This window comes from Salminus brasiliensis, chromosome 8 (assembly GCF_030463535.1).
Source record: "Salminus brasiliensis chromosome 8, fSalBra1.hap2, whole genome shotgun sequence".
NCBI lineage: Eukaryota > Metazoa > Chordata > Actinopteri > Characiformes > Bryconidae > Salminus > Salminus brasiliensis.
Window position 1 is genome coordinate 18,429,719 of NC_132885.1, and position 27,997 is coordinate 18,457,715.

Sequence of the window (27,997 nt, forward strand, 5' to 3'; positions counted from 1 at the left end):
ACAGCAAAATTACTCCCATAAATACTGCCAGACAGAATCATAAAATGGTCTATAAACACAAAAAAGTCTCCCAAGTAAATCTGTAAAGTCTTTAATATTTCAAAATGTAAGATCTTTTCTCTGCACTTTTCTCTGAGAACTCAGAGTGCGTTCTCTGCAAACCGCAGCGGAAAGTGAGAGACTTGTTGCCTGCTTTCTAATAGTTGTGCTGAGGTTAATATGCAATATTGCACATGCTTAAAGGCCCTGACACTGAAGTTCATCTCTAAGTTGTGGCTCTAAACTATAAAGACAGTCATGTAAACAGTGCACACTGTGGCTGATCTCCAGTCTGAATGGTTTAATTGCGCTGGGCACATATGACCCTCTGTGTCTCCTTAAGTTATGCATTTGCATATATAACACATCTCTGAGGATATGCAAATGAACACCAATTGAGAGCCAATCATTTTCACAGCAGAGTTTAAGCATTTTGGGTTTAATGGAACCGCTGCCTGTCTCTCCCAATAAAGTGCAGTATCAAGAGGCAGCAGATAATTGGCTCAGCAGTTGAACAGGAAGATGTCAGCAATTTGCAGATTTGATTTGCTTTTACTGTTATCTCCTAAGGCTGTGTGTGCATGTGTGTGTGTGTGTGTGTGTGTGTGTGCGTGTGTCATTAAACAAGTGGCACACAATCACCACCCAATAATCGACCAAACACATTACTGCTGCCCACACATGATTACTAAATTAGACACACACACACACATACACACACAAACACCAGCCATAACATTAACACTACCTCCTTGTTGCTATTCTCAATATCAGCTCCACTTCCCATATAGGAGCATGTTGTGCTATAATTACAAACTGTGGTCCATCTGTTTCTCTACATACTTTATTAGCCTCCTTTCGCCCTGATCTTCAATGGTCAGGACCCCACAGGACCACCACAGAGCTGGTACTATTCGGGTGGTGGGTCATTCTCAGCACTGCAGTGACACTGACTGGTGGTGAGTAAGTGTGTGACACTGGTTCGAGTGAATTAGACACAGCTGTGCTGCTGGAGTTTTTAAACACTGTGTCCACTCACTGTCCACTCTATTAGACACTCCTACCTAGTTGGCCCAGTTTGTAGATGTAAGCTCAGAGACAGAAGCTCATCTGTTGCTGCACAGTTTGTATTGGTCGTCCTCTGGTGCGTCACCAGTGCTCACAGGACGCTGCTGCCCACAGGACGCAGTTGGCTGAATATTTCTGGTTGGTGGACTGTTCTCAGTCCAGCAGTGATGCTGATGTGTTTACTCCAGCAGCACTGCCGTGTCTGATCCACTCATACACACACTAATCACACACCACCACCATGTCAGTGTCACTGCAGTGCTGAGAATGACCCACCACCCAAATAATACCTGCTGTGTGGTGGCCCTGTGGGGTCTTGACCACTAAAGAACAGGGCGAAAAGAGAGAAACAAACGGACTACAGCCTGTAATTATAGAAGTACAAAGTGCTCTTATATGGTCAGTGGAGCTAAAAAATGCACAAAGTGGCTCAGATCCTTTTGCTTACCCATTTTTCCTGTTTTCAATATATATATATATATATATATGGGAAATTATGGGAATGGGAAATTATATTAAAAATATATATTTGATTTTACAATTAGAAACAAAAACAGAAAAAAACAACCCAGAAGGTATTATTTAGAAGTGGAAGGATTAGTACTTTATTGAATCCAAACAGTCTCAAGATGTGTATAAGCTCATGTTAACATGATGAGTTTGTGAAATTGTTAACAGACACCAGACTTCAGAGCAATTTTGTGTTTGTGATCAGTCCAAACTCAGTCTGCAATTCATTCAATTAAAAGATCCCAGCGTTCTGTTTCAAACATGCAGACAATAGACTGAGCAATCTCCACAAGTCTTGTTTTAATAAGAGAGATGTTTGGCTGACAACGATTGTTTTAAAGCATTGGGAAACTATACTTTGAAATATATATATATATATATATATATATATATACACACACACCATTACATACACATACAACGTAGTGTCAGTTTTGTTTTTTTTTGTTTCTTACATGTTTTTCCAAGTTCTAGTCTCCCTGTGCAAGTGCAGCAGTGCAGTGCTGCCCTAATCTGCTTGCCACTGTTTGTGTGCCAACTGAGGACAGCTCATTTCGTGCAGAGAGGCATGGCTTACCATACGAAAGGGTGAATTCCTATAGATGACTCCTTCTAAAACCATAGGGCCTATTTAATGTTTAGTGTCCTGAGGGAGAATGAGATTGGTTGCAAAGGGCTTAATGTAGACTAGCCACTAATTAGACAAAAAAGGGACAGCATCAATCATTTCTGTAAGGTCGAACTCCCCCAAAGCACAATTTCCCTGGCTTGCATTTTTCTGTGGTATGGAAATTGTTTCAGCACTGTTGTGATCATTATCATCGCTGCACAAATGAGACAGAGGCTATAATGGAACAGGCCTGCAGAAACAGACAGAGTCCGAATACAAGGCCGTGGCTTTGGGTCTTTGTTCTCGCCATGTTTAATGGGCTCCACTCCTCGCAGCTGCTAATATATCGTGCACTGTTGAGAAAACGCGAATGGGTGTTTTCGGTACCTGATTAAATAGCGCCACCTAGCGAATATAGGAAAATCAGCTATCAGTGCAGCACACAGACAGACGAGAGACATAAGCTCTGCAGACATTTTAGGACATAAGGCTTTCTTATGACAAAAAGATCCAGTCATCACACAAAGACTGCTGATGTATCTAATCCTGCACAGTCTGGGAATGAACCTAGTGTGTTATTATAGTTCAACTGGCTCCATGCAAACTAACTAATTAAATATACAAAAATATTTTTTTAAATATAAATATGCTAAATTGGCCCTGGTGTGAGTGTGACTAGTTGGATGTGGTACTCTACGATGGACTGGTGTGCTGTCCAGATTCTGCCTGGCGCCCAATGATTCTGGGCCGTGTTTTTTTGCTAACAAAAACACCTAAACTATTAGACTTTTTTTTTTTAATTTTGCGATTCGCAATTCTCATCTGAATATAAAAAGAACGAGTAATACACTGATTATTACCAGTTTTAATTTTTAATCTCTCGACATAAGGGTTAAGCTGCTACCATCACATTTCTTCCGCATGAGGGCGCTCTTGTTCTAATAATAATACTAATCGGCAGCCCTGTTGCCTAGTCTTCAAAAATACAGCGGATATGATCTCAAAGCTCAAAATAAACAATATACAAATAAGATAAAATTAACTAATTAAATAAAATGAAGTAAAAGCAGAAATACCAAGACTAATATAATACCTAGAAATAACATACATACATGCAGGAGATAGAAAGAAAAAAAGAAATGATCAGCTGTTGTTCAACCTAAAACGAGCATAGTTAGTAGCTAGTATAACCTAGGTTTTTTTTTTTTCATAGAACAAATCTTTAAATGCTGGATTTTAAGCATGTGAAGAGTGTGAGAGACTGACATTTGGTTTGTACATTATTTTCCCCCAATGAAGACTTCTGGAATACCTGGCAACCCCAAAATGAGTGTGCGGTGACGTCGCGCAGGGCTTCCTTACCAGCCGCCCGACACGTGGTTCCTTCTTTCTGCACGAGTGTGCTCGACGGTCGGTGTTCAGCTCAGTGTGGTAGAAAAATACGAGCCTGTCACAAAATTACCACAAGAAGTAAAAGAAAGATCCAGCAGGTAAGCGGTTTACATTGGATGCATGTCGATTGTGAAACGGATAGACAGGCCTACACGCATTAACTATGGAGAGCGTGGCCTAGTGGTGTAGTCAAGGTGTGTTTGGAGCAAGGAAAACACTGAAATCTGCAGGGCAGTGTGCTCCCTGGACCAGGATTTCTACAGATTCAGAATAGTCTCAACTGAGTTGATCCGTGTGATATGTGCAATGATGACTTCATCTGCTGAGGTTATTACCAATGAAATGCTACTCTGCATGTATTACCTGAGCACATATCTGTTCAGCAGCAGGTGTGAGCTCAAACAGAGGGCCTTTTTGGGATTCATTTTTTTTTCTTCCCTCTCCACAGAACCACCCATGACTCTGTGCCCTTTCTCGGCGGATTTGAAGAGACTATTGCTTCTACAGAGTCTCCAGCATGTCCTGGAAGGCGACTGAGACAGGTAATTAGGTGGTGACTGGTGTGTATATAATACATAATAGCACTTGTACTGTACCATGCAACCTAAAATAAGCTGTGTGGCTGAAAGCTTTTAAAGTGAACTAAACACCCACTTAAAAATTAAAAATTGCTACATTAATTCTTTTGTCCCTTGGTCTGCAATGATGAACAGTAGATCAGCTATGTTTAGTAGTCTGGCTGCATCCTGATTGCAGTTACGGTACTGAAAATGTTTCCCGAATGAGTTGGTATGTACAGCTTCAGGGTACAGATTTGATTAAGGTCAGAGACACAGTACAGTCTGCCATAGTCCATAATATCATTTCTCTCACACATGCAGCTGTCTCTATTAGGGGGAGGTTAAATTCCTTACTGCTTACTGTGTTCATTAAAAAAAGTGCAACACATACATTTGAGTTTAGTTCTGTAAGAAGGTCATTGGAGAGGACATGACATACACTAACTGGTGCCCATGTGTTTGCTGAGGGTTTTGGGTATAGAACTGTGTTGGTAGTACTGTATCTTCAGCTACAAACTCACTGCAAGGCAATTTCTTTCCAGGAACCAAGTGATCCAAAGGCTACATGGTGGTGCATGTTTTCTGAACTTGGAGGAGGCTTCCATGCTGTACCAAACTGCCAACAGATCTGGCCATCTGGCCATTTGTGTCTGTACTTTAGGAGAAGTCAGAACGAGCTTTGGTAAGGTATAAAATGACTCATCTTGTATAAAACCCATTTGCTATGCCCACATTGTATATACAGCTAGCGCTTTTAAAAACTGTTGACTGCAATATGTCAAGAGTGAAATGCGTGCTATGATGACTACTTTATGTTGAGGTTATAACCAGTGAACCTAATAGCATGTATTACCTGAGCGCGTACTTGTTCTGGCAGTAGGCGTTACCTTGGAGAATAAACAGCCCTTTGTGACTTTGTTCTGCCTTTTTTTTTTTTTTTTTTTTTCTCTAGGTGAAGTGGATATGGGAGATTCATCTAGTTATGCCTGAGGTATACAATTTGTATCCACACATCCAATGAAACTATTGTATTTACACAATATGCTCTTGTGTCAGAATCCGAAACGCAGCTTAAGGTTTTAGACAGTCGCCAAGCTAAATCAACGCACAGTGTAAATTCATGACTTCTGAATCTTGAACTTGGAGATTTGCTACTAATATCAAAGCTATGTTTGGATGTGCTACAAACAAAGAATTATCTGCATGTGTGCAAGGATGACCCAAATCTGAAGAGGCTATGGCCAATGAATTATTACAGCATGTATTACCTGAGCACACATGTTCATTAAAAGAAAAATAATACTAATTGTCTAAACAATTTTATAATGGGATGCCTCCCCTACTTCCCCTTGTTTTGAAAGGTTGCTTCTCCAACTACTGTCAAGAGCATCCATATTGTCTGAAGAGAATTACCAATCATCTTCGGTAATGGCCTGAAGATTAAAACTGCAGGTATTATTCATTTAATGTATTCCTAAATTAAGCCACATTCATACAACTTGAATAAGAATAAACGTACCACAGTTGTCTTTGTACACTCTGCTAATTGCACATTTAACAGCAGTTTTCATGCGTTCAACTCTTGCAGGGGTAAACTGGAATTCAGTACCTTCTACTAACCACCATGTTCTCAGTGGATGTCACAGGCTGTGGGACTGCAGATTATTTTTGTCCATACTGTAATTAATCAAGTTTCAAATCAGTCCTAAGAAACTCTGAAGACTCTATGCAATTAAATAAACTGAGTAGGGTCAACTTGAGTTTATTTAGCACTTCAACCACGTGATGGTGGTGAAGTCAGGGAAGGCATGTTGAATGGGAATTGTGCTTTAAAGGGGAAGGGGCATATAGACTTGTAAAACTATAGAATGGTGACATTTTAGTGATGTAGTTTCTTTATCCTGCATGCTGGATTTCTACAATAAAAGGAACCTTCTCTGACTGTGCCTGTTTGAGGATAAGGGACAAGTCACACCCACACGTGCAGTGTTCGATACCAAGGGGCTACCTAAAATCATTTTGAAATATATAAATAAGTGACATAACCCAGTGTGGAGGCTGTACTTTTGCCTGGCTAGTAGTAACACCAGGTTGCAATTAAATCACTCTGAAAACCAAGAGATGTTCACACCCCTCCATTCATACTCAACAGTTTTCTTTTTTTTTTCTGTGTGCAAGACAACATAAATAACACTAGTGAAACTAGAGTGCCAAAAATTGCCATCCATTTTTAAAGAGCAGCTAATACCAATATAACAATCATATTTAATCTTTTTTTTGTACAAATTGTTGATAAACACTACCTGCTTACTCAAGAACTCAATTATTTAAGAGAAAAAGTGTTAGTGTTGCAAATGACTTATTTTAGCTTCTACTGAGCTTTAAGCAGGAAATGTCTTTAATGTGGATTAAGCTATTTAACAAAAAAAAAAAAAAAAAGTATATTAATTGAAAGACATCATTTTCAGTGTGCTTGGAAGTGCTACCACATCTATTAATCTGCATTTCCTTCCTCTTCCTCCTCTCCTTCCTTGTAATGGCGGTATTCCGGTTTAAGCTCCCAGGTGCTTTTGTGAGGCCCTCTGGAATTATAAACTCCAATCTCACGCAGAATTTCTTTCAGGTAGATCTGTGGATGTTTAGAGCAGTTCAGAAATTGAAGGGCATACATGAGTCTAAACATAATTAGACAAAAAGGGAACTCCCAACAGTGACCTAACATTCCACTATTAAACCATGTGACTGGTGTACTTACCACCTCCAGCTGCAGGAACCAACAGGTGCAAACATTTAGCAACTAATAGCTTTAGACTACAGTTTATGATGAGGTACAAAAGCTGCTCCAAACATTAACAGTATGTTAAACCTTAACTTGGGGAGTTAATGCACCCAACAGACCAATGAAACTATAAATAGGGTGACCACTAGATGGCTATAGCTAGCACAGATTTTGGTTAAAATACAGAAATCATCTTCCGTCCTGATTAGTCTCATAATATTTCTGTATAGATGAGTCACACAACTCCATGACATTTACATCTGTAGCACCAAGAGAAACCAAGACCGCATTTAAGTAGGTGCTATCCTTGAGAAGACCAAGCACTCTTACCAATGATAATGCAATTAGAGAGGGACACAAAGCCTACCTGAGTGCAAACTGTTCTAGGGCTAGTGTGCATCATAGTATGTCATCAGTACAGAGTATTAATATTTGCAGCGTGTTAAAGTAACAAGTGGTCATGCTATTACAGCTCCTTGAGACATAATTTAGTGCCAAAAACCCACGCTCTGCTAATAAAGGTCTTTTAGAACATCAGAACCGCATGTTGGTTTGGGATCGAAAATCAAGTTAATGCAATATTTGATAAATGCTCAAATGATCAGATGATTCTGCTGAAGGTTTTGGTTCAATGTAAAAGCACCCCAGTTTAGAGTGCTTGATATCTGTAGTTGCGCAGGTTGTATTTCACATCCACACACTCCTCCAGCACTGAGAGTTTAAATTAGGTTTGGAAATGGAAAGCCCTCACACCCCTGAAATCAAAACAGGAGTCTGATAATAGAGGATGGAACAAGTGACTCAGAAAAGGGAAATATTCAGGTAAACAAGTAAAAAAATACATTTCAATCCAAAAGTTCTGTTTAAAAATACCAGAAGTGCCACCCACAATTATAAATCCAGCAATGGTTAGACACCTTCTAAAACGCCCGTCAGGCACCTGTTCATAGCCATATAAATATAGAGCTGTGGGGTTTGCAGAGTCACAGAGGCATAAGCCTGTGCATGGTGGGCTGTAAAGATACAGATTCAGTCCATACATGTTAGCGTCTTCCCATCACTGAGCTGCTAAGATGGAACTGCTGCTCGTGATGTAAGCCTATGAAAATGTTCTAATTAATTTATACTGATAACTAGCTTGAAACGTTCCCCCGTGAGGCTTTGTGTGTCTGGCTGATTTACAAACTGTGCGACTCACCACAGGTTGCTTAGTGATTTCCACCAAGTTCTTAATGTTGTAGTACTGGTGCTTCTCAAAAGCGGAGAATAGCATTTCCAGAACCTTCTCTTTGTCAGCCCTGGCCCTCTTGCCTTCTTCTTTCTTTTTCTTTTCATATTCCACCTGCACACAGAACTGAGGTAAAGCAGTGCTTATGTGCAGGTGCAGAAGAATACAGACCCAGAAACACACTTACATTATAAGAGTGATTGGATACAGGTTTGTAACTGGTGGTAACCGCTTTCTCTAGCCGCTGAGACAGTCGGACAGGCTTGGTCGATTCCTCAATCTGCAGTCTGCAAACAGCATCTTTACGTTAGGAGCAGCGGCTTTCTTTACAGTTCTTAACAGAATACTATCCAGAAGCTTGTTAATACATTTTGATTAACTACTGCCCATACTCACTTCTTTACTTTCACATAGCTCTCTTGAACTGCTGGCCGGCACTCTGCACGCTGTACAACCATGCCTTCAATTGTAATCTGGTCTTTGAGAAGAAATTGGAGGCAGTGGGAATGAAGAAACTGCTCTCCATAAAAACAATGTGCCTCATTTACCAATATCTTCCTACGAATAGTCTTAAACTTGTTCTCGAGAAAAGACCTAACAAAGTCTACGTCAGATTAATGCAATGATGTGTATTGATAATAATGGATCCCACTGTCCTCATAAATTGATCAAATCCCAAATAAGAAGGGTGAGGGTTTCAAAAAGACATATCCTCATAAGAACAGCTTAAAAAATACCTCACAACCTCACAATAAAAAATACCTCACAATCAGGACAATATGTCCCCCTACCCAAGGTAATAAATAAATCCTGCGTCTGATTTTTACAGAATTAACATAACCTGATATACAACACAAAAATTAAGGGCCTTTTTCAACAACTGTCCTAATTGGTTACACTCATAATAAGCTACAGCTACTCCGTAAAAATTGAAAATCTCAGTATTACTTGATAACTATGAATTGTAATATAAGAACTAATTAGAATGAATATTGGATATATTTATATATATAATTTGTATTGTGTCCCCAAAAGATTACATATTTCCCCCTCTCAAAACCAAACTACTTCTATATGAACCAATGTTTCTATACAATTTAATATGATCCATAAAGTATAAGAACTAACCTAAACATTTCAGGATGCTATAAATACCAGGAAGACTCACTTGAGACTTGCCCAATGAATAAATGTGTAGAGATGAGATGTGGCCTCATCATTTGATCAGCAGAGAAGGGGGCAGCTTACTTACAGGGAGTGTACCCTTTGATGGAGCTTAATCCCTCAATTTACTTTCTATGATAAAATACAGAATTGCCAGTTTATGAACTTCACCCAATATGCCTTCACTTCCAGGCCAAAGAAACAGTACAGCTTTAGGCAATTATCTCTGTTTGGGGAAGTGACCCAAAATGGCTTCAGAATGAAAGCAGAATTGCTTCAATTCAGATACAATTTTTAGGTAATATAGATTTGCTCTGTACCAATTTATACTGGCAGGCAGAAAGAACGGCTTAGAGGCTTTTCATACACTAACGTTCACCAACCTTTCCTTTTTGACAATCAAGACGCCACACTGCTCAAGTGAAGGAGAGGGTTGAGGAGTGTGAAGGTGTCAGGTGATGTCACCAGATTTAATTACCATTGAGAACCTGTAGGACTATATTAAGAAATATGTAGGCAAGAAATCCCCCTCTTGCATGATCACTCCCCCCCCCAAAAAAAAAATACCTTTGAGCAATGCTTTTGACTTCCAGAATGTATGTAATCTGAATTGTTTAGGTACAGATTAGATTTGTCTGAATTCCCAGCTTTTTAATCAGACACATAAACCACAAATAAATAGTGCTACTTGACAAAACTAACAGAGAAGAATCCAACAATGCAGGACAATGCTTTTCAGAGCTGAGCACCCTCAATTGTAGTGTTGGCACAGAGCCCCTTTTTGAAATTCAACTTGACATTTGACAACTTGTGATTCAGCTGAGATTTTTTCCCCCCCCAACCACTTTGGTCTGGCCAACCAATGGTGCATTTTATCCTACTCTTCTGAGCTTTGCTGAACCCTCTACAGAAATCCATTCCACTGCTCAGCTGTCTGCCACCTCCCATTTGTTGGCATATTCTAAAAAAGGTTGGTTGGTTACCTGACCTTCGAGGCTCCACATATTTCCACTTCTCACAAAACTTGCTCCCACACACACACACACACACACACACACAAAATATATATATTATATATATATATATAAATAAATAAATAAAAACAGATGGTTTCTCAGTGTGAAACCATTATCAAATTTCTATGTTCTGTGCTCTTCACCGATTATGTCCAACAGAAAACCAGCACAATCATAACCACAAAAATCTAGCACTGGACTTGTCTAATGCACTCAATTATCAGCAATTACTGACTGACGAGTATGGGTGCACTTGTTGCAGGGACTTGATAAATACACCCACTCGCGTTTCACAACTTCACCAAAGCATCCGTTTCCATCGCGATTACTCAGAGGGTATACACAGGGTTCAGGGGTGCCAGGGAGCATGGAGTATGGATTTTCTCTCAGCTCTCGTTCTCTTCTCCATGGATCCCCAAAGTAACCCCTGACTTCTCCTGCTCCTGCTTTAATGTTACATAAGTATCATCACGGAAGCATCATGCTAAAACTGTCAGCTATGTAGGAGAGGTGTTTACATCTGTGCTGAATGGAGCTGTTGGGGGTGGCATGAGCCGCTCAGGAAGACTGTAGGCTGCCGAACCACTGTAGAGATCTGGGCAGGGTTAGAGGTCAATCATCCGCCCCCTCACAGGTTCCCATCCGTTCTGCTATGCCTAGGCTTAAAACACACCAGCGTTAACATCCCAGGCCCTCCACAGGACACACTCACTCTCAACCCCCACTCTCACCAACCCACTTACAACAGCAGCTCAAATCCCTAGACGTCTCAGTTCATCTGCATACGACCACTGATAATGAGTACTTCACAACGTCTCTGTGCCTCTTCCCGTCACCCCATGTTGCTGCTACACATCAAAATGAAACATTTAGGAATTGTGTCAAATGATTCACTTGTTAAAGCGTTTTCACAACAGCATTCTGCAGAGCAGAAGGTTCACATGGAGCTCTGTGCTGATTTGTTTTATGTAATGGATTTAGGTGTCTTCACTTTTTTTTTTTAAAAGCTGCTTCCACATGGCTATCCCAAAACTGTCTGGACAACAGTTAAAAGCCATAATACACCCCCCCCCCCACCCCACAAGTATCTCAAAATAAAGTGACAGCATTGTTAGAGGAAATCACCACATGCATCCAACGTTTCTTCTGTTGAAGCATGTCATAAGACTCATTGCCACCCATCCCTCCCCTCCCCCATCTGTTATGTAACGGTGTTCAACTGTAATTTGCAGTTTCAAATGGCAAATGTCTCATCTAAAAGTCTATCCTCTGACACCTGTTGATCAAATCATGTGGCTAACACCTCAGCAAACTCCGAATAATTTAACGGTTTTACCATTTATAGAAAATCTTGGCACAGTTCATATTGACTGTGCACTATAATTACAATCTGAATCCTCCAAAAGATTTTCAAAATTGAGCTGGCATTTGGCATTATGTGCTACGTGTACTTTCTAACTGAAATGACAATGGTGATAAAATCATTTCAATTCAATCACATTTCTCTGTCTTTAGTAAATTTCCGTTTGCAGCTAGATAACGGCATTAAAGGCAGGCTGTTAAAGAAATTGTCTTTTCTGACAGATGTAGTCGAACGTGATTCATCCTGATGAGCCATTACTCATAACTATTCAACGCTAATAAATTCTAGGACATTGCGAGTGATATACATTGATGCTTCTGCCATTGCCAAGGTTTAAAAAAAGATATTTTAAACACAAATGATACTAGATCTAATGCAAAACCACTTGCTGTGAAAATCAACAGTAGGTGCTCCTTCATACTAGTGGTAAAAATAATAAGAAATAATTAATTAATTAAATAAACAAACACATTTAGTACAGTCATAAGCATACCCACTCATCCAAACATGAGCCAGTTAATGCATTGCCTTATTGGGCCTGCATATCTGCTAAATCTTAAAGCTACTCTAATTTTAAAAGCTAAAATGGTGTTGACACCGCCACCTCATCTCCTACAAGGCAGAAAGGAAAAAAAAGGACTTGTTGCTCACTCAAACTTAGTTTTACAGTAAACAACCTGAAAGGCACAGAATTATGCTAATGATGCTCTCAAAACACATGTATCTAGAGGACTTACAAATTACTGCAATGTCCCACAGTGTATATACTTAACATACTGTAAACGTACCATAGAAATGATAGCCCTGCTGCCACTGTATATTGTGCATCATCTGTACGCAACCCATAGCTTCTCAAAACCAACAACCTTACGAACGGTCAATGGAATTTGATGTAAAAAGAGTTTAAGAATTTCATTTTGGAGCATTTCTATTGGTCCATTCATCATGAAATCCTGACAATGTAAGAAAAATACATTTCATTTTAAATAATAAAATACAGCAAAATGCAGAGGTACAAGGTTTCTACATGACAGCAAAGATATAGAACAGCCATCATGTTGACACCAACGAGCTCAGCCTTCCTGGCCCAGGGCAAACTGATCATGCTGGATGACTGACAGTTTGTCATTGCGGACAGCTCACGGAGATGTCTCAGATGGCTGACCAACACTGTCCAAGACACATTAACACAACAGTGTATATACACAGGCATGTCTCCGCAGAGACAAAGACACCGAGATACTGCTTAGGCTGCCAGTCACTGTCAGCCCACATTCCCGAGGCACTATATTAAGAATACCAAGTCCTTATCCTGGGTGTATAAACGGTCACGTGGTACTGTACTGTGTTTATCCTTTGTATGGCAGTCTGAGATGGTTTGCGGTCAATTATGCACCAACCACGCTTTATCCCCAACCATGAGCGTATTTTTGCTAATCAAAAGCTCTGCATTTAACTTGTGCTCCCACAGCTGGTAATTAGGTCACTTCTTACCACAGATGGACGCAGACATCACAAAGAAGAGACAGCCTTTCTCCTTTTAAAGCCTCTCAAAGGGAGGGCAGCACTGACTGCATTCATGCCTTTTGAAAGATGAGAAACAAGTCATTTACATAAACTCATCAATTCGCCGCTCTCTATCCGTCCCTCGTTTATTAATAAATCTGCCAATTGTCACTACACCACACAATGACGGCAGATGGACCTCTGAAGCAAAGACTTTGACAGGAGGGAACTTTTAACACCAACACTAATGCATCCCACCGGTATGGTTTAAGCAAAGTGCATTTAAGTGGGGTCCCAGTGATTTGGCCCACTCCTGTGAGCTCACGTGCTGTCTCCCAGCTCATGAGGCCCTTTCATCAGAGCGGAGCAGCGCTAATTGCTGAAGCAAAGCGGAGGAGCACGCTGGAGTGGAGAGGTGATTAAATCCAGCCTTTAAAGTGGAGGGCAGTGAGTGAGGCACTCTCTCTCCCCTTCTCTAGCCCCCTCCACTGACGCAGGCGAGCCCACCCCTAACACCCCTCCTCCACCTCCACCTCCTCCTCCTGTAAGCGTGTGCGTGCAAGTGCGCGTGTATGCATGTATGTATGTGCGTGTGTTTGTGTGGGGCTGTGAAAGGCTCCAGCACTGCTGGCAGCGCTTAGTGCTCCCGTGCTCAATGCCAGCGCCGCTCAGCTGAGCTCCTATTCGTTCACTCGCCCGCACACACACACACCCTCCCCCCCACCCCCCCACCCGCGCTCAGACAGGCTGGGCTCGAGGAACGGCATGGAATGGAATCTCAGAAGGATGGAGAGCGAACTGAGGCAGATCAATCCGGACTTGCTGCAGCCCAGCAAGAGCTTTAAGAAGCCCTCTTCGGGCACAATCACCATCAACGTGGGGGGCTACCTGTACGCGGCGCAGCGGCAGACGCTGGCCAAGTACCCCGGCTCACTGCTGGAGGAGATGGCCAGCGGCAAGAGACCTGTGCAGCACGTCGACTCTATGGGCAACAGCTTTATTGACCGCGATGGCCCAATCTTCCGCCACGTGCTAAACTTCCTGCGAACAGGTGAGCTTATTCTGCCAGATGACTTCAAGGAGTTAGCGCTTCTGCGTCGTGAGGCCGACTTTTACCGACTTGGCGAGCTGTCCCAAGCCGTGCAGGACTGGGAGCAGCAACAGGCCACCCATCGTGAACCCGCCTTTCTGGAGGTGACGGACAGCCACGAACGCTCGCAGGGCCTCAAGGTGTACTGCAGCGACACAGGCTTCATCGAGAAGGTGAAGGCGCGCCTGGTCCAGATCTCCAAAAGTCGCCTGGATGGCTTCCCTGAGGAGTTTGAGGTGTCGTCCAACATCATCCAGTTCCGCCACTTCATCAAGTCGGAGCAGGGTTCGCGGCTGGTGCTGAAGGAGGACAGCACGTTCCTGTGCACGCTGGAGACACTCAAGCTGGAGACGGTGATGATGGCACTGAGAGGAGGCTTTCGTCTGCTCACCTGCCTGGACAGCAGCCGGGGATCGGTGGTGCAGTGCGAGGCTCTGCACTTCGTCAAGTGACCCAACCAGGACTGTCGCTATGAACCACATGACCCGCCAAGACCTACCACCACCACCACCACCCATCCCACATCAACATCCCCCCCCTGCCTCCAGCACACTCTGCACAGGACCTGCGCTGGATTACAAAGGGACATTCTGCAAGTAACTCTGCTTCTGCGTTCCTTCAGCTCCTACCAACTGCCTTGAAAAGTGAAAAGAGGTGTTATGTATTGTGTTTATCTGGTATACCATGCATAGTCCCTCATTTTGACAAAAGCTGGCTTTTATAAAGGAAGAGGAATAGCACATGGACATGGCCTCTGAACTGCAGAGCATTCTATCCTCTGACTTCTTCACAGAATCTCTACAGATAAGCGGGAGTGGCAACAGGTGCATTCATACAACTACTGTGATTTATGAGCAACAGGCTGAAATACTATCTAATGCATGTGCAAATTCTGTTCGCCTTTGGGAATGTTGTGATTGCTGGTCTTGTGAAAAAGTGAAGCTGACAGCAAAAATGTTATTCAGAACATCATGTTATTCAATGTTTTCCAAAATAAAGATTATAAATACTACCTTCTGCTACATGACTTATTTAAATGACATTTCCATAAAGCTGCAGGTTGGATTAGTAGACCAGTAATCTAAACTGTGATAGACTGACAGCAACACCCATTAGCAAGCTTGTGTAATATACTTTGATGAAATACAGTGAGTCCAGTGTGCACATAGCTATAATTCATTTCCTTGGTAACAGTAAAGGCTGCTTGTAACAGAAACTACATCATGCCCTAAATAAGTCTTTGCAACCCTCTGCCTGACCTAAAAACAGAGAGCCACAATTCAATAATTGTTAAATATCTCCTCAAGCATTGATCCTAATTGAAAGCAGCAGAGAGAGAGAGAGTGTTGTCTGTGAGCCTGTGTAATAAGGAGTGTACCTCACACACATTCTCTGCTTTCAGTTCTATCACTGAAACACTCTAATACTAGCCAACATTTAAAAGAAACATGAAACCTGTGTAAATGCAAAAATGCACCACATCTGCTACAGATATGTGTGGCTCATTTATAATTCATGGTGTCAGTCCTTAGTTCCAACTTCCAAATTCGGGCTGCTAGATAAAGCTACAGAAAACGACAAACAATGACATCTCTTTTTAGCCATACATGTAATAACTGCCAGCATTCAGCAGGCATCTAAAAATGCACAAAATGCCATGTCGATGATTCAGTCTCTTTAACTGAAAACTAAACTCAGCCACCACCCAAAGTCACTAATTTTTAAATGAGGCAACATTGGACATATGATCACACCCACAAATGGAGCAGACTGCATCTCCACACAAAACAATCCATCTGTTTCCATATAAGCCGCCCTGCTCTCTTCTCCCTCTAATGATTCATAATAAATACTTGACACAAGGAAATGGAATCAGAACCCAACCCCACAGTTTGTTGCGAGAACATCAAACCGGGTTCCATTTTTAATTGCAGATAAGGGTCATTCATTTTTGATGAGAGACTGTGGGGCTTATTAGCCCCTTATCCGTGACTGATGATGTATCTCTAACCCACAGGCAGCGGGCAGCTAACACCTTGTGGGGTGGAGTGTGGAGGGGGGTTGAACGCATTTATTTCAAATGGAAGAACCCATTATCTGCTCAAATATTCATGGATTAGTCTCACATCCATTTGCTGCCAAGCCAACGAGACTCCTACATTACAACAAAAGCCTGCTGATTCTCATCAAGTGTTCCAGGGGAGGAATGACTAATATTGCTCCTCTCCAACGGAATAATTGGTCAAGCTACCATGTGAATTAAAGGTGGCACATGCCCTTGACAGACCAATTTCACAATCCCATTTCTGTTCATGGAGACAGAGCGAGGAATGAGAACGAATCAGATTCTTGTTCATACATTTTAACCACATTAACGAGAAGATAAGTGAAATTCATTCACTACTTTATCAATACACAGAATTCCAACTGCCCACATCTCCATTGACAAAATGCTAAATCTCAGAGCCGTAATTAACTAGGCACTGTTGCTAAGTATACAGACATACAAAAACACAATACAACCAAGTACCGTACCCTCGTTTCAAAGAGATGGCATTTTAAAAGACCCTCAATCGGCAACATGCATTCTAATAGGTATCTGAAACTTATAGTGCATTAAAACTGAACATCTTAGTCACAGGAAAGACAGCAGAAACCTATCCGTCAACACAGGTGGGACATAGGACAAATTCAATTAGAGCTCCATTCAGTGAAATGCTGACAGGGCACTTGGGGGAACAGCATGTACGGGTTTAAGCGTCCCCTATAATTAACTCTAATTTGAAGCTCCTAAAGATTTTTCAATCAAATCTTACCGTTTCTTTTCCAGGAATAAACCTCTGTCGCCAGCCTGGAAAGACACAGTGTAACTCCTTACACATCACATCTCTCATACACCATTGTACAGTCTTTTTTTATCCCTTCATGAAAACAAAAACAATACATTCAACTTCCTGGAATTTGTGAATGGTTGAGAGAGAGAGTTTAATCAGGATTTGCATCAATACTAAACATACTTATGAAATTCTGTCGAAACTCTCAAACGGTTCAAAGCTCAACAGAGGCTGATTATTTTTAAGCACAGTTTTAAACACCAGAGGCATCAGAATCTTAAACAGATCACATGCTGTGATGTTAACAAGATGTATAAAACAAAGAAGAGGCTGCAACTGACACCACAGTCTGTGTTCTGCATTAATAATGTGCAGTGGTGGATGGGTGAGAAGAGGATTGGTGTGAAACACACAAGCCCTCAAAGATAATGGACTGTACTTCAAAAGCAACCAAACTACCCACTTGCACTTGTTAAACCCTGCTCTGCTTGGTTTTATTTGAATCCATAGCAATTTTACAGAGATGTTAATGAAGAAACTTTGATAGAAATAAATGAAATGCCCTGCAACGAAGGTCATCCTAAAATGCCTAAATCTTGCCTGTAGTGATTCAATCTAACTGCAATGCAGCAGTCACAGCAGCCCTGTCTACATCTAGCATTAACATGGGTTTTATATCTGAATCTACTTAGACTGGAGTCTGTTTACATTTATCATTAAAATGGGTCCCCAGGGTGACCAGAGGGTTTTACTTTCTTGTGTAAAAAAAAAAACATACCAACATGTACATCATTTACATTGTTTTATGTCCTATAAACAACAATTTCTCATTATAACTGTCCTGCTCCAGGACACTGTATAGTGCCTGACAGAATCCGATCACAAAAAACATGTGTGGCTGAGATCTGTCTCTGGACACTTCAAAATATGGTTTGCATGATTTGATCGTAATTCGATCACAATGTGACTTGGACACGCTCATGTAGACGTGAGGTTAATTAACGCTCAAAGACTGACTGTTCGAAACTTAATATCATTTAGTGATTCCGTAACCAGAAAAAAAACAAAGATACTGCTGCATTTCTTGCTGAGCCAATTAACCCACCAACTCACCAGGACTACACCCCTGACCCAACCTCCCCGCTTGAAATGGTCCCAAGACTAGGAGGGTGAGGACAAGCACATGCCCTGATAAGATAAGATAAGATAGTCCTTTATTAGTCCCGCAGTGGGGAAATTCACAATGTGAAATCAGCCACAGACTCTTTTTGAACTGCTGCCACCGCAGCCTCACTAGGCAGCCGACCCACTCGGAGGAAAGTGCCAGATCCCCAGCTCTGATACATCAGAGCTACCCACTTAAAGAGAGTAGGGCCACAAACAGCATGACCCAGGATTTGAAATTGCGATCCTCAGGCTACAGTGTCAGCGTCACTCCTTAAAATAAAAAGGTGCTCCAAATTCTTTTCAGCGATGCCACAGAACCACTTTTCATAAAGAACCCTGGGCCTCATTCAAGACAATCGTTCTAGAATATTCTTTAGATTCATGAACTGTTCATAGTTATGCCCTTATAATGATGCCCCCCCCACTGGCTTTGTAAATTGAACAAACCTCAAATAGGTCTTCATATTTGTGAACGTCAAAATCTTTGTGAAAACTGCACGAGTTACATGAGCTATGTCTTCTTAAGAACAGTGGATAAACAACACCCCATGTTTCTAATTTCAAATACCATGTGCAAAGAACCTTCACGTTGTTAAAAGATTATTCACACCCGTACATACATACATACATACATACATACAGGTTCTCTAAGCATGGTCCCAAACATGATTCGTTATGGAACCAAAAGTGGTTCTTCTACAGCACCGCTCACAGAACTGTATGAAGCACCTTTACTTTTAAGCATGTATGGTTAAGTACTGCAGCTGGATGGGAAGATGTCATCCCAACCTGCATGAACAGAGCAACAAAGCTGCCACTAAGGATGTCTACATGCTGGTACAGTGTCTCTGATAAGCTACTATGACTCATGTTTACCTCTCTAAACATGCTTCAGGCTCATGCTGTTCTCCAAACACAGAATAATTGAGAGAAAAATATATATATATTGCTGAGAGAGGAGTGGGGGAAAAGAAAAAAAAAAAAAAAAAAAGGACAAAGGCGCTCCGATGATTATCTTAGTCATGTGACTCCTTTGTATGAGCTGAAAAGCAACAATCTATTTTAGACCACTGATGAAAATGTGTGTTACTGTGCAGCATCATTTATGACTTTAGGTCTCATTCTCAATACCCGGCCTTTCAAATAAATACTGTAGTTCCAAGGCTATGAGGATGTGTGTGCGCATTTGTGTCTGCATACTGTTTTTCTCTGAGGTCTGACCTAGCAACAGGCTGTATGCGCCTACGTGAGTCAAGGTAAGTTGACTCTCCAGCCTACCTGTCACTGCAAGAGAGGCCGCGCTGTTAACAAGCAGTGAATCTCACTTTTGACCCTGACACCTTATTAAAGTCTCTGCGGCCCTTCCATTCACCAACGCCCTCTCATCATACGCACTCAAACCACACAGCCTGCTCACTTCAGTGAAAGGAAAAAGCTCACTTTTCTCTGTCCTTTTTTTAATGGGCTCCCAAAAATACACTTGAAATTTTCCTAATTCCAACTCTGTTTAATGCTGAATTCATCTGTGAGCAGTCATTCAGGCCTGGTTCCTGTAATCTACCTGTTGATTTAAAACTACCACAGAAAGGCAGGACAGAGTATACGGTGGCAGTGGGGATAACAACAATAGTACTGCACGAACATGCTCACACATGCATTACAAGCTTTGAGAGACAATGGGTCACTGATGTCAACATCCTGAATAAGGGCTCTAAATCAAGGATCTGTTTTTTGCTTTTTACACCCACGCGACAAGGGAAGATTAGAAATAAATAGTCTGAAAGACTTAATACGTGGAGGCCAAGGGGTTATGTAAACTGAGACTGCATGGCAACAGTACAAGCTGGTGACATAGTAATGAAACATTTCTCCTGCCAAAGAAATGCTGATGCTATTGGACAACCATTTCAGCAAGACAGCATTTAACATTCATAGCATTTTACATCTCCTTTAAACACAATTTAACCACTTAATGCATCTGAGCTGCAAAGACAGGCCTGGAAATGCTTGCAAACTGACTGTCTACAGCTAAACCAGCATAAATGCAGACCTATTCAAGTCCATTCAACTGCGCAGCAGGGTAGAGGCGGAGATCGGTGTATTGCAACAATACAAGCTGACTATAATTTACCATGCTAGACTTCGGGGTAGTTTTTGATGTGCAAAGAAAACTTGTGCAAACTGTTTACTTCTATTACACTAAGGCAGCATTTATCTGCAGGTTCTGGGGGAAATTCTCAGAGTGTTTGGCAGCTCCAAGTGTTTATGCTCTAGCATTTGATGGAGTGCTTTTCACCCTGAACTCTCTCAATTCATAACTTGCGTCGAAAAAAAAGATTTCCCCCTCTCTTTCCACCCCCACAGCCCAGAGAAAGCTTTTAACTGCACGGTAGAGCCTCTATTCATTGCCAACTTCTGTGGCCAACCTGTTGCTTAGCAACCACTTAATCAATACCTGCGGCTTGCAAGAGCGAGGCAGACAGAGGGAAAAAAAAATATCATATGCGACGGGAACAAAAGCATCGAAAAGTACAACAGAAATTCAACAGTTCGCTGGCGTTGTATTCAGACGCTAATGGGAAAATGTAACATTTAAGCTTAAGATGCGTCCCCCACCAATCCTCAATCCCACATTAGTACTTCAGTGCATTACAATGTCTTCTGTGTTTTCGCCAAAGCAACAACAGGAATGGTTGGTTTGGTGCATTAACCACGCACTCTCGCCTTTTTCCATCAAAAGGGACAAAACCTAGCGACAAAGGAAGTGATCAAACCTACGTCAAACCTCAATCCCCTCCAGACTGCCACTGAACAAATGATTCAAGCAAGCTGAGATTTCTTTGTGCAAGTTGTGATGCATTTGCCTGTTACAGCAAACTGTAGATGGAGACAGGCATTCCTAAGGCTTCAGGAGTCCTTGGAGTTCAGAACAACGGAGGCCATGTTTCTGTGCTGAGCCTCAGCCAACTGACATGCGAGTGTGCCTTAAAGGCTCCCCTGCTGTTCGATACAGCAGTACCAGCAAGCTGAAGATAGAAGACTCACCTATTGTGTAGGCTACTCTGACAAGGTAGGTATGAACTCTCAGGAGGATTGGAAGAAAAATAAAACACTGAAACACTCTGACATATCTATGTACAGGCAAAAAAAAAAAAAAAAAAAAAAAGCAGAAAAGTTGGATCTCAAGGCTCACCTGAGGAGCTCTCTGTAAAGACAGCCAAAACCTGCCCCCCCACCGACTGCATGGTAAAGGGATGTTCTCTGGGGGCTCGCACAGTCAAGGCCTTCTCCCCCGAGCTCTCGACCACGGTCAGGTCCTCATTGAGATTGAACGATACCTAAGACACACAAAAATTGAAAGGAAAAAATGCTATCCAGCTAGTTTGGGAAGTGTGCTGCAGGGCACTCAAATGCATTTTACAAAGCATTAAGTGTTAAAATATTGTTTCAATAGGCTACTCCTACGCTAATAATCAATGGTGACATCATGTGGCAAACTGGAGAGCTCTAAAGCCAAGCTCTGGCTTTTTCCCTTTTTTTTATTATTTTTTTTTATTTATTTATTTATTTATTTTTAAAGCTATTTAGTTTACCTCAGCTGTGTTATATAACCCACCTGCTGAGTAATACAATGTTTTACAGATTATACCATCCATAGAGATCATTGCAACATTCAGTCTTAGGTCAATACACAGGGCCTGAGGCTAGTACCTCTCCCTGCACTCCTAAAAGCATGACACTGGTTCCTTAAGTACCAGGCCTTTAAGCACTTACCACTGTTTTTCCTTGGTTCCTTGAGAGGATGAATGAAAGGGTTGTTAAAGGACTTTAAAAATGTCTGAGATGAGTCAAAGCAAGGGTAGACCTGGTAAACTGGGGATTAGGATTACTTAGCTATTTTAAGTTTGCCAACTTCTCCTCGTCCAGTTGCTTTCCCCCACTGCTGGGCAAGATACTTAGGAACCTATTAAAATATATTTCACATTTATTCAGATACATTCTTGTGCAGCAACTGTACCCGGCTGTATATACCTAAACTATCCAGCAAAACAAATTTTAACATATCACGAACCTTTACCAGCCAAACACCAGTATTTTGTTTGGCTCTTGTTAGATCGACATCTTGGCCTTTTTCAGACATGGCTGCACCCTGCCTCTCACCTCCACCCACCACTGGACAAGATTAAAAAGCGCCAGGGAGCAGCGCATACTCCCACCTAGTGGCCGCTCTGGTGAACTACAAATAATGACTTCGTCCTATACTTCGCCTGCTGTTGCCATATACAGTCTATGTAGAGACCTTTTTGTTAAATTTACATCTCTACGTGTATGGCAGATATATTATTCGAGGTATTTCATCAAACATCAAACAAAAAAGCTGGCATATATATATATATTAAATATATAACATTTATATATATAATGTATAATATATACAATATTCAGTATAAAACTTTATTTTGACTCATTTGAAAAAAAATGTGTCAACAAACAAACACATTTATTTGTCCTAAAAAAGACAATCTGTGTGGGAAGTTTTCCATTTTCATATTTGTTGTTATATGGAAACAGCATGATATCTAAATTAAAACATATTATGTCCATATATACTGTCGCTGTCAAGCAAAGGTCTTTATTTTTTATTTTTTGCTATTTTTCACTTTTGTACATAATGTGACTCTTGCCATTTTGGAGGTTTTTGCAAGGTTTTTGTGTGACAGGAACATTGAGCAGTATTTTCATTTTCATTTTATACATTGAAATATTTACTTTAATTTTTTAATTTAAATCTTTTAATTTGATGCGTGGGAATATAAAGACTGTTAAACTGAAGGACCTCTGATGTGTTCTGTTATGAAATATGCACTTAGTTCTCGAATTGCCAACAAAATCCATAGTGCACTCAAATATTATGACATATTGTTACTTAATTCATCAAGGAAATGATAAGTGTGATTATACTGCCCTGCCCTGGTCTGTCATGGTAATGAATTTGATATTTTTCTATTTTAAACCAAACTATGAAATGATCATTCACTTTTTATATTTCACACCTGTTGGACATTCCTTCATTTTTCTAAAGGATACTGACAATTATGAGCATGTTGCTTTTCTTTGTAACTGTAGAACGAACATACCATAAATTCACTACATTAACAAGTAACCCGTTTAACCCCTCTCATCACAACTATGCCCAAAGGCATGTTTTTTAATTTTGCAATGCTCTTCAGGGGGTTATTGTGGTTTCTGCTGTATAGTGAAATATAAATGACATAATAAGCTCATCTTGGTTGCATATACAGTATGTATGTGGGTGGTGTAAACAGTCACCTGACCAGAGCCCTTTATTCAATGTGCATATATTTACTGTATGCGGCTGTAAAAAAAAAAAAAAACAGGGAGAGAGAGAAAAGAAACAATGTTAAAATATCAGCAACAACTATCATATTTGATAATCTAATATTTAAATTGTCTATTCATAAGAGTTTAATGAGTGCTGTCACACGTATCATCCTTACATAAATTGCACCCTTTTCTCTGATCATTTAATGTGCCATTAGCTTTGCACATGCATGTTTACATGTGAAATTAAGCAAATAAACAGTTTTATTGCTTTAGAAAGTGCCTCTGTAGATAATGTTAACTTTTTTTTACACATATAAATCAACTTGTCAATGTACTTTGACCTGGGGTAGTCAAACATTTGCATATGACTGTATATTTATATGCAATGATGCTACTCTCAAAAGTCATATTAGTGACCAGGAATAAAATGTCAAATGTGATCAATATTATCAATATTAGTTTTAAAAAACATGGACTGAAAACATAATGTTTGTAACAGGGCTCCAACTGGGATGTCCAAAGATGTCCAATGCCAAAATAAATGGGTTCAGTTTATCTGAACTGCAACTGAATAGACATTTGTCTTTATTCAGGTTAAACTAAAGCTGTAAATTGAAATACTGTAATGCATTTACAATGGGAGTGGCACGTCCTCATTAAAGAAGCCACTAGGTGGCGCCATTGGACACCATCTAATACCAAAGCTTTGCACACAGATTTAAAGTACACTGAACTGTACTATACTATGGTAATGAACGTGCTCCCAAAGGTAATGCACTTAATATTTTGACATACCATTGTATATAAACAAATCCATATATGTGTATCTATATACACCATATGTCCAAATGTTTGTGGACACCCCCTTCTAATAAATGCTACTTTGCTAAGTTGCACCCATTGCTAACACAGATGTGCAAATGCACATGTACAGTTTGTCTAGAAATACTGCCAATAGAATAGGACTCACTGCAGCAGATAAACATGAACCATTGGCACTGTGCCTAATGTCAAGAGTGGGTTAGAAGGGTATAAATCCCCCCAGCATTGAGCTGTGGAGCAGTGGAACTGCATTCTCTGGAATGATGGTGCTCCACCCAGTACTTTTGGAATGAGCTAGGGGGTTGGGAATGAGGTGGGGTGGTGATCACCCAACATCCTGACCTCACTGACACTCTTGTCACTGAATGCAATTAAATCCTCACAGCAGTGCTCCAAATTCTAGTAGAAAGCTTTCCCTGGACAGTAAAGACAGTTGCTTCAACAAAAGCAGGATAAATTCTTGATTTGATAATAACCTTGATTTTAAAAGAAACAATGAATGAGCAGGTGTCTTAATACTTTTGTCCATATTGTGTGAGATACTCCAGTATTGGAGTAAACAGTACTGCTATACTGAGTCTCACCTGACTGAGGTGACTGAGTCTCACCTGTTTTTCATTCTCACATGACAACAATAATACATTCACTTGTCAGGCCAATTACAAGACACATAAAGAAAGGCTTTCAGAGGCACAGCCCATCTTTCATCACATCTTCATATGAAATCAAATCTCTGAAACAACGAAAGATCAAGGTCATACCAATAACAGAGTGCTGAAATATTGTGTGCTCGGCCCTTAGTGGTATTTTCAAGGACACAGAAAAGAAATCAGCTGCAATGAAATGAACGGTAGCTTACCTCACACAGACTCACTTCCAATAGGCCTCACTTCCATGACACAAAGAGTAAGACAGACATACAGACAGTCATGACAGAGTTGTCATACAGAAGCTTAGAGTGAAGATTTAAGACCATTATCTTCTTATTTTTTCACCAGTTAATCTGCATTAAAAATAAACCCGCGTCATTTTCTGACATCTGGTATAATTTGAGTTATTGATTAACAACAACATGGCAAATGCTTACATGAGCACACCACCAAGTGTGTGATTCTGCCTGCAACAGGTCCAGCCTGTGATTCTTCAATTATATATATATAAATAATGGTATAGGAAGAACACAGTGACCTTTCCTGAGCTACACTGTCAAATTGAACCAGGTTAACATTTCCACAGGACTACCTACCTTAGCATCTCCAGGAGAGCTATGAGTTTCATTGATATATATATATATATATATATATATATATATATATATATATATATATATATATGCAATGATATATATATGACTGATTCCCTCAGTCAACAGTCAAGTTATTACTGTTGTTTTATGAGAGAATATTGATGGATGGTCAGTTATATACTCAACTTGTTCATTTTAATTAACTTTTTGTTAAGAATAATTAATGTAGGTATGGTTTAGACATTTTTTTACTATAGATAATAGAAATGCAAATGGCTCTAATAGTGCATATATGTTAAAAAGTGTTTATGTGCTTCTTAGTAAATGAAATAGCTATGTCTAATGGAAAAACAATGATAGTTTGTTGACAAGTGTTGATTATGTTCCAGGCATGGCACACCAAAATATTTTGTATATATAAATATATATTAAATATATAGTTGTACGATTAGTGACAGAGGTGTAATATTAGCATAATGTATTCAATTAAAATAAGGTAGAGAGGATTGTTGTATTTGTACTATACAGTATACCCTATTAATGTTTTTTTTTAACTGCATGAAAAAACTCCCAAACCCAGTGCATCAGAAGATAACTGGACTGGAGGCTGGCAACAATGTGAGAAGAAGAAGCCATGAATAAAAGTTGGGGGATCCATGGCATGTAACGAGCATGTAAAGCAGGCCCAGTTATTTTCCAGGAGTGCTACCAGTACAACCAAAACAAAGCAGGCCTTGGTGGTGACCACACCCCTTCTTATTGGCTCACGTAAAGTCAAGGGTGCAAAGTGGTCCCAAGGCCCTGACTGCAGGCTGGAGATCAGTAGAGATTGACCCTAGAGGCTAGGATCTGCTTTGCTACTCCTCTCTCTCCTCTAGGCCTTTGTTGTTTCAGGAATTTCACCTCGCTTCAGGACTACAGAGTCAAAGCAGCAGCTTCATCTGCAGGCTTCACATATTTCGAAACCCATAAACATCTTTGAACATGTTCAAATGCTCTCATGTCAGCGTCATAGAGGAGCAATGAAAGCACAGTGCGCCTAGTGCTGTGAATGCTCCATTTTGTTGTTTTGCTTTCAACTGAAGCCTTGGATTACATGCACTCAGTGACTCAACAGTGGGTTCTATTCTTTTATCTAATCATAAAGATATCATTTTAATAAATGTTTACTAACTAAAAGCAGACAGCAGTGTTTAAATTGACCATAATTGTTCAGGAGGACAATAGCTCTCTGTGTTTTTTTGTTGTGGAGTGCCAGTGTGATTTAAAGCTGCTGACAGCACCAGACGCTTACATTGCAATCAGCTCTCGCTGGCTCTCTCCCTCCGACATTTGTATGGATGGGTACAGCCTGTCTGCCTGGGCTGAATATTGCCTGCCAGTGACAAAGGGCACACATTCATTTCGGAAGGGCATCTTATATCATTTCCTCACGGTTATTGTTCTGGATTACAATCATATCAACCTTGTTTTCATTCAGGTTTTGGTGAGGGGTCCAAAGAGAGAGCATATATATCAACTGTAGTTCACACCAGCTACTTTTGACCAATGAAGTAACCCTGGCGGTACACATCTGTATTTTACTGAATAAGTCCTCTAAACGCTAAAAGCTTTTGGGCCCATGACTAAATGACTGTTTTAATTCATAGTGTTAAAACAACTATGTCAAACAAATATTTGCACTTGATCACTAAAAATTATTTTATTCACGTGCAGACAATCCCACACGTTTAATAAACTGTACGTTAACATAGTCGCCACTCCTAAATTACTAATTAAGTAACTGTCAATTAGCACAGTATATGACATCACCTCACATCAAAATATGACCAGAATAAGTAACATTCTCCAAACAACTAAATCTGTCCTTCCATGATTGACTTTCCATTACACTACTAGCTACAATTATCACAAGCTTTACCAATTACTCATTCTGAATTTGTCAGACTGACCTATGCTACCTCCCCCTCACCTTTTGTGCTTGTTTTTGTGCTAGTAGTTACGTACTACACACCATAGCTGACAAACAATACAATAATTAGAGAGCTCCAGAAAAGTCCTAACTTCCACACAGCTTTTTTCACATATCTGGGAGACAATACCGGACATGACTTCTCTGTAAACGTTGTTGTGAGGATGTCTCTGGCCAAACAAATCTATTAGAGTGAGTTTAATGGACATGGATTAACCCTGTAGTAGTCCTGGAATAGATGGCAATTCCAATGGTGTTTCACTATTCTCACTATGTGCAATAACC

General features: G+C 40.5%; 2 protein-coding genes across 2 annotated transcripts; one reads left to right on the forward strand and one right to left on the reverse strand.

Moving 5' to 3' along the window:
- Window positions 1-6,559: 6,559 nt before the first annotated feature.
- gtf2f2b (general transcription factor IIF, polypeptide 2b) lies at window positions 6,560-22,467 on the reverse strand. Its single transcript, XM_072685946.1, has 8 exons — window positions 22,399-22,467; window positions 22,217-22,290; window positions 22,101-22,119; window positions 21,520-21,664; window positions 8,583-8,664; window positions 8,374-8,473; window positions 8,157-8,300; window positions 6,560-6,808 (listed from the first exon to the last, which is right to left on the reverse strand). The coding sequence occupies exons 1-8, from the start codon at window positions 22,465-22,467 to the stop codon at window positions 6,674-6,676; spliced, it is 768 nt and encodes a 255-aa protein (XP_072542047.1). The 3' UTR covers window positions 6,560-6,673.
- kctd4 (potassium channel tetramerization domain containing 4) lies at window positions 13,836-15,337 on the forward strand. Its single transcript, XM_072685945.1, has one exon. The coding sequence runs from the start codon at window positions 14,001-14,003 to the stop codon at window positions 14,775-14,777; it is 777 nt and encodes a 258-aa protein (XP_072542046.1). The 5' UTR covers window positions 13,836-14,000; the 3' UTR covers window positions 14,778-15,337.
- Window positions 22,468-27,997: the final 5,530 nt, after the last annotated feature.

Excerpts from the sequence above, each read along its gene's own strand:
- kctd4 (XM_072685945.1), top strand. The coding sequence starts at position 14,001 with ATGGAATGGAATCTCAGAAGGATGGAGAGCGAACTGAGGCAGATCAAT.
- gtf2f2b (XM_072685946.1), bottom strand. The coding sequence starts at position 22,467 with ATGTCTGAAAAAGGCCAAGATGTCGATCTAACAAGAGCCAAACAAAAT. Across the intron at positions 8,301-8,373 it reads TATCCAATCACTCTTATAAT|GTGGAATATGAAAAGAAAAA; the intron begins GTAAGTGTGTTT and ends TTCTGTGTGCAG. Across the intron at positions 6,809-8,156 it reads AAATCACTAAGCAACCTGTG|ATCTACCTGAAAGAAATTCT; the intron begins GTGAGTCGCACA and ends AAACATCCACAG.